The sequence below is a fragment of the Medicago sativa genome, chromosome 5 (genome assembly GCF_051527215.1).
Source record: "Medicago sativa cultivar Bolivia chromosome 5, Bolivia_mono, whole genome shotgun sequence".
NCBI lineage: Eukaryota > Viridiplantae > Streptophyta > Magnoliopsida > Fabales > Fabaceae > Medicago > Medicago sativa.
This window is the reverse complement of record NC_140753.1, coordinates 72,005,353-72,019,329: the sequence shown is the minus strand read 5'-3', so window position 1 is coordinate 72,019,329 and position 13,977 is coordinate 72,005,353. Positions and strand designations below refer to the sequence as shown.

Sequence of the window (13,977 nt, the reverse complement as noted above, 5' to 3'; positions counted from 1 at the left end):
TCAAACTAACTAGAAGTATGCAAACACTCTCGTCCAATTCAACCAATCTATGTATAATTAAACTTCCAATTTGTAAACAATTTCAAACGTTCAATCTAATATTTGAGGGATTTCTTTAATTAGGTGGAAGTGTTTGTATTTGTCTAGTTTTTTTTTTTTTTAAGGATTGTGTTTTTTTAGTTAGTTTGACTATGTAATTTTATCCAATTTAGTCTGCCAAAAAAAATTGTTGATAGGGACCTAAATGTTTTTTTCCCTTAAATTAAATGAGATTGATGTTACAAATTACAATTAAACACATATCGACCTAAATGTCTTATTCAACTTAGTCGTTCATATAGTTTATTTTCCCTTTTCTTATATGCGTTTATTATATTCTTAGAAATTATTAATTATAATTGATTGATTAGTCTTTGAAAAGTGAACATATAGAGAACCATTTAACAAAAAAAATCACAAATTATCAAAAAGATAAAACTTTGAAGATATTTCATCAACAAAAAATGGTGGTTGAGTCTGAAGATATTTGAAGCCCAAAATTAAAGCAAGCAAACAATAAATGAGATTTATGATAGGAGACTGCAGCAGAACCACTATCATACTATGGCAGGAAAAATACAAGGCTATAAGAAAAGTTCGATAAGGCCAACAAAAGTGTAGACATAAAGCAAAATTTGAATTGTGATATTTTAAAAACTATCAAAAACAGAATTAGATGTTTTTTAGGCTAATTAGTTTTTTAATATTAAACATAAACACATTAAATTCATTTACATGGTTAATTAATTTTTATTTATTTAGTTAATAAAAGCAGTAGTGAAGCTGTAGTAAAGGGCATATGATAAAGTACGTGAAACCAAACAGCCTAAAAGTGTGACAAGATTAGAAGAATACAGTGGAAAGGTCTATGCTATGCATGTACTAAGAAAAGCTACGTACTTGAAACGGAAATGTTCTTTTTACACGTATTTTGACCTAGAAGAAAATCACACTGGCTCGATATGTGTTTAATTGTGTCAGATACTATGCAAGACTTTTATGCCTCAAAAATCAAAATAACATTCTGCTAAAAATGTCAAGATGAATGAAACTAGGAGCTAGATGAATCAAGCTACACATATATTTCCTTCCTAATAAGAGAATGTTTGACACAAGAACATCCATCCCGACACCATAATTACCTGCCAAGCATAATGGAACTTTAGTTAATTGTCCCAATTATGTGAATACCTTCTATGTTTATGCAATTGTGTACCAGTTTTAAATTTAGTTTTAAGAGGCATTCAAAACTTGTTTTGTGAAAGCACAATATTTCAAGAGCAAAGCATCACGTGGCCACCTCTTTGTTTATTTACCTAATTTTTTTGGTTCAAGAGAAAAATGAGTACACTGCACGTTGCTATTGGTTTACATATAGTTGTCAAAGCAAGCTTAGCATATAAAAAACTGGATTTGAAGAATTTGGAGTGAAATTTTTTCTCTTATACTATTTTTATATAGTATCTTTCCTTTCTTTCTCTGATAGAAGTATGTTTTAACCATATTTATGGATTGGGACTAAAAATAGTGCCTCAGCCTGCCTGCATATATTGTTAAAGCAAATGTTGATTATTCTTGTTATAGGATCAATTACTTATTAAACCTTATATTTATTTAATAATTGTTTTGACAACTGATTTTTTTTCCGATCATAATAATAATTTCATAGTTTACCTTTATGTAGTTCATTTTTTGAAAAAAAAACAAAACGATATTCATTCATTCAAATTGATGGAGTATATCATTTAATATCGCTAAAAACGTATATGGCGAATTTCTGAACAAACTCACATCATTCAAGTTAATTTAATACAACATCAAAATGTTTATAGATAATATGATAAAATTAAAGTCATCGGAATACTCATGCATTCAAATCTGCAACGTTGGTAGCCAAATCCCCAAATCATTGATTAAACATCCGATTTTTCAATATGAATCAAATCACTATGACAAATATATAGATCCGTGTAAAAAAAACATTTATTTAAATTGAAATACATGTTTAAACGGGATGCGATGCTTGTAGTTACGTTAATAGTTGAATTCAAAAGTGAAATTATTACCCGACATGGATTAACTCGTTTTTCGGTTCGAGAATCACAATATGATCGACCTGCTAAATTATTCTTAGGTTTAGTTCATACCCACAACCTATTTTTTTAAGATATATTTTAGCTCGTCTAAACAAAGACCTAAGTTTTAGTATTTAAAAAAAAAAGACCTAATTTTTTAAACATAAACAAAGACCTAATTTGGTAAAAAAATAAATAATAATTTATATAAAATAAAGTATAAGTGCTACGAGCATACACAATGGAGACCCTCACATTTGAGGTTTTAAATGGGTCTTACATGGACACATCACTTTTTTATTATTTTTTAATAATAGTACCTAATAGGTACTCAACCACTTCAATGTAGATCTTCTATCAAAAGGTTTAAATGGGTCCCACCAATAACTATTTATTAATGAAAAGCAACAAAATCAACTCAAATAATAATTATTTTATTGAAAAATGGTGTGGGGTCCACTTAAGATTGATGGTCTTAAGTGAGACCATGGGTCTTAAGAGATCCCTAATTTTTTCCCACATTGGGGATATCTATTAGGTACCGAGTCTTAAATGGTAAAGACCCTATCAATATGGATGCTCTAAGCTTATAAAAAATAGTTTCACCGCTAAAAAAAATACATCGCCAACAAAAATCAAAGGTAAAAAGTATATTTACCATCTTTCATGTAATAAAATCGGCTTGTAATTTTCTGTCTTTGACACCTAACAATGAAATTATAGCCTTTTTTTTTTGCACTTTAGTAAAATGGTAACATCTATACAAATTACATTGCCAACAAAAATCAAAGGTAAAAAATATATTTGCCATTTTTCATATAAGAAATTGGTTTGTAGTTTTCAACAATGAAATTATAGCCAAAATTTATTTGCACTTTAGTACGATGCCAACATCTATACAAATTTTTTTTTTAGAGAATCTATACAAATTTATTTGATAACTCTAGAGTGAAGAATACATTTTAAAATAAAAAATGTAGTTTTTTTTAATAAGTTAAACTTTCCCACGAAATTGAATATAAAATATAGTTATGATTCTTAATTATGAAATGCATTTCAAAGTTCTAACATTTTTATAATTTTTAACACATTTACATGTACTTAATCAATTTCACAAAGAATAATGTTGCAATCAACAATTTTTTTTATAATTAATTTTTATTTGATATTTTTGCCTTTCTAGCACCAGTGTTGATGATTTTTTACATAGATTTGAAATAATCATGCATAATGTTATTATGTCTCTTAGATCTATGAATATTGTGTTTACGAAGATTAATTTTGCCATCTAAAAAGGCTTAACTACGCATCTTGTACTTCGCTTCCTTTTTATTCAACTGTAATTCTATATATATATATATATATATATATATATATATATATATATATATATATAATTTTGAGGAGTCTAAATTGTGAAAATAAATATTGTTGTGTTAAAAGATAAATTTTCTATGAGAACACCACAAAAAAAAAAAAAAAGATAAATTTTCTGGTATTGAACTTTTTGACAAATAATATTCCCTATCCAATGTACATCCCTCTGTGCCATTACATCTCTGTTTTCGTATAACATGTGCATACGACAAGTATATAAAGGCAACCGAAATTTATTGAATTAAAAAACAATTATTCAATATGTAGTCAACAAATATAAGTTTTTAGAAGGGATGTGGTCAACAAATATAAGTTTTTAGTTTTTTTTTTTGAAGGAAAATATAAATTTTTAGTTGAACATAAGATAACTCTTATCTTAATTTAACGTTTTAAATTCAATTCAATGATATTAAAATGAGGAGTAAATTACACTCCCCTCCCCTCAAAGATGCTTGAATTACACTTTCCTCCTCTCTTATGTTAAAATATACACTCACCTCCCTTGAAAAGTAAAATTTGTACTCCCCTTCCTTATAAGATGCTTGAATTATAACTCCATCCCTTAATAATTAAATATGCACTACACTTTAATCTATTTTAACATAAATAAATATTTTTATGATATATATTAATTTTGAACCACCATTTAAGAAAAATTAATTCATTTATTTATAATTTAAATATCAATGATAATTAAATTTAAATATTTTGCTATTGATTTTATAATCTAGAGTATAAAATTAACTTTTAAATAACCATGTTTTATTTTCTTTAGGAATTTTTCACATATTTTAATTTTATTTTGTGTTGTTTCATATTTTATAATAGGGTTTAAAACTACAAGTTAATGAAATTGTGAATAAAAAATAGCGAAAAATATGTATTCAAATTTTTATTATATTAAAATAGACCCGCAATACTATTTTTTCAGAAGTGTGTTAGATTATTATGTTTTTGCTAGATTATTAAAAATAAAAATTAAATATTGAGGGAGTAAAGTGTAGATTTTAACATAAGAGAGGGGGGAATGTAATTCAAGCTTCTCTTAGGGGAGGGGAGTGAAAAGTTTTCTAATATGTTTTGAACAAGAGCGGAGGGAAGTGTATATTTTAACATAAGAGGGGAATGGAGTGTAGTTCAAACATCTTTGAGGGAAGGGGAGTGTAATTTACTCTAAAATGAGTCATGGGGTGTTCAATCGACGACTCTATTTTAAAGAATATACCATTTCTATAATATCTCCTTACTTCTCGGCTCATTTAATTATGATATCTCATACGAGTGTCAGAAATATCTACTTTTCTCTCACACTAAATGACTAGCTTGTATACTTAATAGGTAATCTAGAAGGAAAATTGCAATCCAACTTGAAATACCAATTGGTGGGGTCCACATTTGAAACGACTATAAATACTCTATCAGTTTGACGGTCTCTTCCTCACAAAACACACATCCCTAATAATGACAAACAACAAATGTGTATCTTCACCTTTCTCCCCAAACTCTGAGAACGAGTCCTCTGATAACAACCATATGACATTTTTCACACTATCGAATAACTCATTTGTCAATGTCATGGTGGAAACTAAGAGAGACTACATGATCTCTCATATCACCACTAACAACAACAATGAGACATTGATGATGCAAACACCATCACCTAGACAACTACCCTCCAGTAGGAATATTGATTTCCATCAAAACCCAAGGGAGGAACTTACCATATCATCCTCCAAAAAACCTAGGGGCAGACCCCTGGGATCTAAGAACAAGCCTAAACAACCTGTCATTACTGGTAAAAACATGGGAACACTCATGGAAACAGTTGTGATTGAGATTGCTCATGGAAATGATATCGTGGAGACTCTAATAAACTATGTTCGATATCGTCAAGCTGGAATAATAGTATCCAGAGGTTCTGGTCTTGTCGCTGATGTTACCATTCTCCACTCGGTAACTTGCACCCCATCTTTAACCTTTGAAGGACCGTTCCATCTGATATCTATATCTGGAACATATGTAAATGCTAATTGTGATCGTGTCCCTCTGCGATTCATCATTGATCCAGCATGTTCCTCTTTTTCTATATACCTCTCGGGTGGTCATGGAAAAACATTTGGTGGAGTTGTTGGTGGGAAGGTTAATGCAGCCGGTGTTGTTTGGATCAATGCTACTCTTTTTAAGATACATGAGTTCCAAAGGATGGTCTCTATCAATGGAATTATTCAAGAAATCGAAGAAGATGACCCAATGTATATCGTTGGTGTCATCAACAATGTTGATCATGTTGCACATGAATCCAACAACAAAAACAACTACATTATTGTTCACGCGCTTCTGGGCTTCGATCGTGTGGATGTCAATTAAACTTAGCCTAATCACCAAATGCCCCCTCATCATCTTTCTACTAATAAGAATGACATTATGTGGAACCACTCCACTCACACTACTAAATATCTAAAGAATCTTAGGTGTTTCCTTTTTTTGTTTTTCTTTCCAAAAGTTTGAATAAAATAAACTTAATTTCTAATTTGTATGTCTTACTTAAAGATATTAATGGTTGAAAATTAAAAAAATAAATAAAAAATACCAGTGTCTTAATTTTATGTATTTGATAGTCACATGCCAAATGTTTTCAAGATTTTTCATAGTAGTTATATTTATATGTACTGATTGAATTATCGAAGTTATAAACCTATGGGCATGAATTGTGGCTAAAGCTCATAATTATAGTTTATTTTAGTTGGTGTTGTGTATGTGTGCCCTCACTATTTTTTATTTTGTACTTTGTAACCCAATCTCAATGGTGCATTTCAACACTCTCGAGAGCAGATCTTTCATATATGGAACATGGCTCATGTGTAAGAGAGAAAAAAAAAAAAAAAAAAAAAAGAGCTAACATAATACGTGATTCAAATAAGAGTAAAAGTCAATGAATTTTAACATATAACAATGAATTTTATCAAAAAGAGAACTATAAAGATAAGTAGGTAAGACCCCTTGCTTGTTTGAGAGTTTGATTTACAAATGATATCAAGTCTAAACAGGGACGGACCCAGAAATTTTAAGTAGTGTAGGCCATACTAATAATATACCTACGGAAAAAATAAACACTACCAAAACTAATAATATAAATTCACTCAAATAATCATAACTCATAACACTAGCAAAATAATTATATATATATTTTGTGTTATTAAATTATCAAAAGAATAGTATTTCTTCTCCTTACTTCTCTCTATTTGCCATGCCTTTTGTATATATACTCCATATTCTATTCTTTAATTATCTATGAACTCATTATTTTAAGGGGAAAAAGGAACTACACATACACGCAAAATGTAAGAACAGAAAACTCTATATTACCACCAACACAATGGGTAGTAGTTTTCTATGTTATTTTCCAAGAAAATTGCTTTTTTGACAAAGAATACTTCCAATTGACACATGGAAATGACCTTAATGCCCCTGGCGGTAGTTAACAACCGCTGGGAAACACGCCGGTAGTTAACTACCGCTGAGACCCAGCGGCTGTTAACTGCCGCTGCATTCTGTATCTTAAGAACGCAGAAACCTCCATTTTCTGGTTACAGTTTCTGGTTCAAAAGTTGTCCAATTCTATACCAAAATCACCCAAACCTCATTTGCACGAAAATCATCCTAATTTCTTCAAGCAAATCACAAGTAAGTCATCTTAATCCTACTTACATGCAATGTAGGTTATTTAGGGTTGTATTTTCATAATTATAGCAAAATGTTAGTGTTTAGGTTAGGTTTAGAAATTGCAAATTAGTATAAAATTTGATGTTGTAATGGATTGTTTATGCTGGCATTGTTGTTTAGAGTAGGTTTAGGTACAATGTAGTTGTTTAGATGTTCATATAACACTAATTGTGCTCCTAATTTAGAATGCACATAAGGTGTTTGTTAAAATGCATAAGTGAGGAAATATTGTTTTTTTTTGTGTAATTTGTTTTCAAGTATGTTCAATTTTATAAAGTATATATGTTATAATTATTATAAGCTTGGATTTTTAAATTTTTTGGCAAGTTTGAAGCATGACATAATGTGGTATGTTATATAATGTTTGATGAATGTGTTATATGTTATATAATGCCTAAGTTTCATTTTTGATATGTTACATGTTACTTGCTATGTTCAATGCCTTAAAAGTTTTAAATACATTGTATGAATGTCTATGTTCGCCTATGTTCGATGCCTTAAGTAAATGCTTAGATACATTGTATTCTTAAATACATTGTCAACTTATTTATGTTTTTTAAAATTTGTTTTGTACAGATATGGCTAGGGATACAGATGAGCAGCAACGGGTTATTAGAGAGGATAGGATGCGGAGAGGTAAAGAGGCGAGTACCGCTAGTGCTCGGAGAGAAAAGAGGGCTGAAGACCCGTATGTCCCTAAGACTCGGAGGCGCAGGGACCCGATGATACATGGAGAGGGCTCACAGGCACATGTGGATGACTCCTCCCAGGTGGTTGATCCGACACCAGCGCATGATTATGCTGGGTATGCGGATGATGATTTTGTTGGCTATGATCGGATGGAGGAGGAGAGGATGTATTTTCAGCCGGAGGCCGGGGCATAGGATGAGGAGGTGGGAGATGATGAGCGGATGCCAGAGGATGTTGTGGCAGATTATATGGAGGCACATAATGTTATTCCCGAGGGTGAGCCTGAGCGTGAGCCTCAGCCACGACAAGGTTGTCGTGTTCCGCGGATACCGCCCTATCCTGCTGGAGAGGCTCCCTTTCCTGGAGGACCTCAGACCACGTCATTGTTGTCCGACTACGCGAGACACGTGGCGAACCCTCTTTGGGTGAACCATAATAATGTAAGTGTTTAAATTATTTAAAATTCTTTAAATGTTTTAAAGTGATTATTTAAAATATTATGTAGCGTAAGTGTTTGAATTATTAAATATAATGTAGCATAAGTGTTTTAGTTATTTAAAATAATGTAGCGTAAGTGTTTTAGTTATTTAAAATAATGTAGCGTAAGTGTTTTATTTATTTAAAATAATGTAGCGTAAGTGTTTTATTTATTTAAAATAATGTAGCGTAAGTGTTTTATTTATTTAAAATAGTGACAATGTCTTATTTAATTTGAATTTCAGATGTGGCATGATGCAGCGGGTTATAAGTGCGTAAACGCAGGGAAAAGGTTGAAGGAGCTTGATAAGCCGGAGGAGGCTTTGAGGTGGTTTTGGGAGCCTGTGGAGGGGTCTGGCCTCCATGGTTTGATACACGTTGGGTATTCGACCGTGACCCATGCCATGATACGTGCTCTATGCGAGAGGTGGCACACGGAGACGAGTAGTTTTCATCTACCTGTGGGGGAGATAACGATCACTCTGGACGATGTGCATAATGTTCTGCACATTCCTATTTACGGCCGCATGTTGGAGCACGATGAGTCGATGGATTGGGACCGATCGATTGATATGATGACCAGGTTGTTGGGCATGTCAGATGCTGATGCCAGAGCTCAGGTTATGGATGAATCTCCTGGTCATATCAGTTATACCGCACTGAAGCGGGTTTATGAGGAGCACCTGACTGAGGATAGACGACTTGAGCATCCATAGTCGAGGGAGGAGATGCAGGAGAGAGCCAGGAGGAAGGCGTGTTGTGTGAGGAGTTTCCTTCTATATCTCGTCGGTTGTGCGCTGTTCACTAACAAAACGAACAGACACATTGACTTGATATATCTTGATTGTATGGCGGACTTGGGGGCGATTGGGAAGTGGTCATGGGGAGGAATGACCTTAGCCTACCTCTACGATTATCTGGATGATTCTGTTATCTTGAATAACAGAACGATGGCTGGCTCTGCGACTCTTTTGATGGTAATATTTATCTTAATTTCTTTATGAATTTATTTTATAAATTTTATTATCATGTTAGACTATTTTATAATGTTTTAGATTTATTGAATATTTAACTCGAATAATTATTTTTGTGTATTATTTATTTTGTTGCAGGGATGGATTTTGGAGCATTTGTCAGGTCCTTACTGTAACGCCCGTCTTAATTATCTAATTAATTCAATGAAGTTTAGAATATATTCATATTCTAATATGATTTATGAATGTAAGTGATTTACGAGGTTTACGTGGTTTTATGAGAGATATATGATTTATCTGAAAATTATGTGATATATGCGATGTTATGATTTTTAGAGATGTTATGATGTGTTGAGACTTATTTTATTATTAAATAAAATAAGATATGAGAAATAAAATAAAAATAATAAAAGTGGGGATGTGTTGTGAGATGAGCAATTTAGTAGTGAGAAGAGTAATAGGAAAAGATAAATAGGGCAGACATAAGTTAGTTACAGAGTACGTACGTTTTTGGAGAAAAAGGGAGAAAAGGTCAAAAGAGGAGAACAAGAGAGAGAGGGCTGCGATTTCTGCAATTACCAGGTAAGGGTGAGACTAATTTTCAATATTATTAAGGGTATAATTCTGTAGAATGAATTTAGCATGATTAGGTTGAGTTTTGGTGAGAATTGGGAATTAGGTTTAAGATCGATTTTGATGATTGAACCATGAAAAGATGTTAGATTGATGCAAAATTAGTGTGCAGACCTTAGATATTGCCTAAGATGATAATTAGATGCTATTTGGATGAAAGAATCATGAAGATAAGTGAAAAGTTGTAATTTTTAGGTTTCTGGCCGTACTGACATTCATCGCTCGCAACTGCGAGCAAGAACACTCGCAACTGCGAGCTAGGACCCAGAGCTCGCCACTGCGAGCAATGCAACTCGCAACTGCGAGTGACCTGTAAGCTCGCCATTGCGAGCAGAATAGCTCGCCATTGCGAGCAAGGACTTAGGGACCCTAGAATGCACGCTCTGCTCGCCATTGCGAGCAAAGTTACTCGCCACTGCGAGTTAGACTGTTAGTTGCCCAAAATTGTCCGATGCGATCCTTTCGCACGTGTAGACATGAGTTGACCTTAGAAGTAAGAAAGAGAGTTGTTTAGGATACTTTCAGAAGCTCCAGAAGTCTGTTCAGGTGACTGAGATTAGTAGTGATGTTGCATGAGTGATATTATGATGCTTTATGATAATTATGTTGATGTAATTCATTCCTTAGATGATGTTAATGCATTCAAGTGTTATTATATGTTGTATCTTGCTGCTGGTTTCTGCTGTTGACTGTTAATGTCTTGAAGTTGCATGAGTCGGTCTATGTTGTCAGAATTTAAGAAGTTATCCATGATTATGAGTTGTATAAGTTGTTCACGATGTTGTCTGAGTTGTTGGAAGGTCGAGTCCATTGCATACTCATTAAAGTTGGGGGCTTTAGGCCCGGCAGCCTTTGTGCTCATTAAAGTTGGGGGCTTTAGGCCCGGCAGCCTTTGTGCTCACACGTTGAAGAGCCTAATTACGCTCATTTATGTTATTGACTGGTACCACATGCATATGTACGATGTTAAGTTGGAGTTGTTGTCGTTGCATTTGTCGTTGATGTTGAAGTTGTTGTCGTTGCATTTGTCGTTGATGTTAAGTTGTTAAGTTGATAAGAGTTGTATTGTCAAGTTGAGTTGTGTTGTCGGGTCAAGTGTTAAGTTGAATTATGATTAATGATGATGTTTAGATGATGATGTTTTGATGATGATGTTTGTTTATGATTGATGATGATAATAAAATGATGATAAATGATTATTAATGCTGATGTTATGATGTCTTAAATTGTTAAATATATGATGATACTTGATGATGATTTAAAGATGAATTTTTGCTTATGAATTAAAGAGGATATCTGTTTACGAACTAATGATGATAATTGATTATGATTTTGATATAATGCCAAATGATAAATGTTTGATATGTTAATAATGTTTTATGTTGTTAAATGCATTTTGATGAATTATATGCTTAATTTATTGACTGTGAAATCTCACCCCTTCTGCTTGAAAATGTTGCCCTTCGTATGGGTAACTTGCAGGTAATAAAGACTATAAGTGTTCGTGAGTGGACTCCTCACTTGTGTCTAGGTGCTCTGATACGTAACGGGATGAGGCTTACTTTTATATCTATTCCTTACGTGTCTTTTATGAACTTTTTATGACTAAGTATTGAACTATTTTATGAGATTTTTGATAAGGCCTGCGTGCCAAGACTTTAGTATGCTGAACTATTTTCCGCTGCATGGTTTTAGAATTTGATGTTGAATTTGAGAGATAATTATTATTATCCATTTTATGATTTTTCAAGAAGTATGTAACACTGTTATGATTTAAAATACTCTGATTTATGATGAAATTTTAGGTTGGGAAAACGGGGTGTTACACTTACCCAAGGAAGCGTAACCCGGAGTGGGACCCGCGGACACCATGTGCTGGGAGATGGCTCACTAGCAAAGGCCATAAGAGTGTGCACCATTACCGCTCACGCCTGGATCACATGGAGGTGGATGACGTCAGGTTTTCTACCTATGGTGATCACAGAAACATACACCCATTTAATATCTTGTGCACTTACTCGGGATGGCTCATGTGCGGGAAGGAGATGGTGTACCGTCATTTGCCTGAGCGGGTGAAGAGGCAATTCTCCTTTGTCCAGGACGTTCCCAGACATCCTTCAGCTGTCCCTCAGGTGCCTACACAGATGCTGACCACTGTGTTGATGGACGCTCGGCCATGGCTTGTACCTGCTTGGGTAGATGGGTGTGAGACACCATGGCAGCATGTTCCTGGCTACATGGCTTGGTATGCCAGAGTCTCTCACCCTCACATTCTCCCACCTGATGAGGGATCCCCTCCCAGGCCGGCGAACGTGGAGCAGCTGATTGAGGAGGAGCATGCCAGGGAGATGCCTGACACACTGGCGATCGTCCGGGATGTGGCGCACATAGCCCGAGATATTGTGGCCAGGCATGGCGAGATGACCAAAGAGGAGGTTGTCCAGGAGGTCATGCGGATAGTTAGTGCTACTAAGTCTGCCCTTACTTATCAGATTTCCAGGCGGCGCAGGGGGCAGGCAGAGGCAGGGTAGGCAAGGCTGATTAGTATTAGGATTTTTTTATGTATTTTTTGACTATGATGATCATGATGTATTATTATGACATGTTCCATACATTTTCCTATTTCTATGACATATACGTACGTTCGTTTTATATTATTTCTTGCGTTTTAATTTTATCGTGTTCCTGTTAAATATTGGATGAATATGTTTAGGTATTATTAGATGAAAATTTTAGAAGAATTTTCAATTGGTTATTTGATAAAAAATTTAGATGAAAATGAAAGTTAAAATTGGTTAGGAAAGACACAAAATAAGGAAGATGGAAATGAGCTTCTGGAAAATGTTAAGCACGTAGCGGCAGTTAACAACCGCTACATTCAGCTTCAGCGGTAGTTAACAACCGCTGGCACTCAACGGTAGTTAACTACCGGCGTGTTTCCCAGCGGCAGTTAACAACCGCTGGGGGTAATTTGGTCATTTCCATGTGTCAATAGGAAGTATTCTATGTCAGAAAAGCAATTTTCATTTTCCAAATGTAGTGAGGGCGCAGGCCCACATAAGGCTCTACCTGGGTCCGTCCCTGAGTCTAAACCATAATCCAAAGTGATTTATAGCTCATAAGAAATTCTCTCCTATCGCAATATTGTCCAGTTGAACTCAATTCCCCGTTTGTAGTTTTTATTTTATTTTATTGTCTTTTGCTTAAAATATAAATATAAGATCTCTCTTTGACCCATTTTTTCTATCTAACCCGATAGGTTAGGTCGAGTCAAAGTTGATGTGATCCAATTTGACAACTATAAATACAATCATTGATGTCTCAATGAAAATTTTGTCTTTTTATCCCCTATTTTAAAAGTCAATTTTTACTTTTATCACCAAGTTGACTACTCCATTTTATTTTTGTTTCATTTTTTAAGATGAGTCTTATTTATTTTTACGACGAAGTAATACTTACTAAACGACACTAAATATTTTTGTCAACAAAAATATGTCTAATAAGCATTGTTACGTCACAAATGAATATGTTACGTCACAAAAAAAACGATCCAAAAATAAGACGAGGGACGAAAGTTCCAATAAAAGTTAAACAGAGGGACAAAAAACTGATTTTTAAACTAGGAGAACCAAAACTTTGTTTTTCTTTTTTTAACTTCAAAGATCAAAAGTTGATTTAAGTCAAAATAAAAAATGCATAATTATTTGTTAAATTCAAATCACTAACAATGTGGACTATGTTTTGTGAAGTAGAAACACTTCCTTTCACACAAAATAAAAGTAGGAACTATTTGTACAAAAAAAAAGCAGAAACTTTGTTTTTTACTCTCTCCGTTTCAAAATGAATGTCGCTTTAGCCAATTGCACTTAGATTGAGAAATGGAATGAAATAATTATTAGACATAACACTTTTACTAAACTACCCTTACTTTATAAGAAAAAAAAAACTTAAAGTTGCATTGAAAATTGTGTGAGAGAAAAATTTGAGTA

At 33.5% G+C, this 13,977-nt stretch overlaps 2 protein-coding genes across 2 annotated transcripts; both read left to right on the top strand.

Moving 5' to 3' along the window:
- The first annotated feature begins 4,975 nt into the window (after positions 1-4,975).
- LOC146924687 (AT-hook motif nuclear-localized protein 28-like) lies at positions 4,976-5,919 on the top strand. Its single transcript, XM_085710956.1, has one exon. It carries the CDS (start codon positions 5,025-5,027, stop codon positions 5,856-5,858), a length of 834 nt encoding a protein of 277 aa, XP_085567082.1. The 5' UTR covers positions 4,976-5,024; the 3' UTR covers positions 5,859-5,919.
- Positions 5,920-11,928: 6,009 nt separating this feature from the next.
- LOC146924686 (uncharacterized) lies at positions 11,929-12,519 on the top strand. Its single transcript, XM_085711886.1, has one exon. The coding sequence runs from the start codon at positions 11,929-11,931 to the stop codon at positions 12,517-12,519; it is 591 nt and encodes a 196-aa protein (XP_085568012.1).
- The last annotated feature ends 1,458 nt before the right edge of the window (positions 12,520-13,977 follow it).

Coding starts and splice junctions, on each gene's coding strand:
- LOC146924687 (XM_085710956.1), top strand. CDS start 5,025: ATGACATTTTTCACACTATCGAATAACTCATTTGTCAATGTCATGGTG.
- LOC146924686 (XM_085711886.1), top strand. CDS start 11,929: ATGGAGGTGGATGACGTCAGGTTTTCTACCTATGGTGATCACAGAAAC.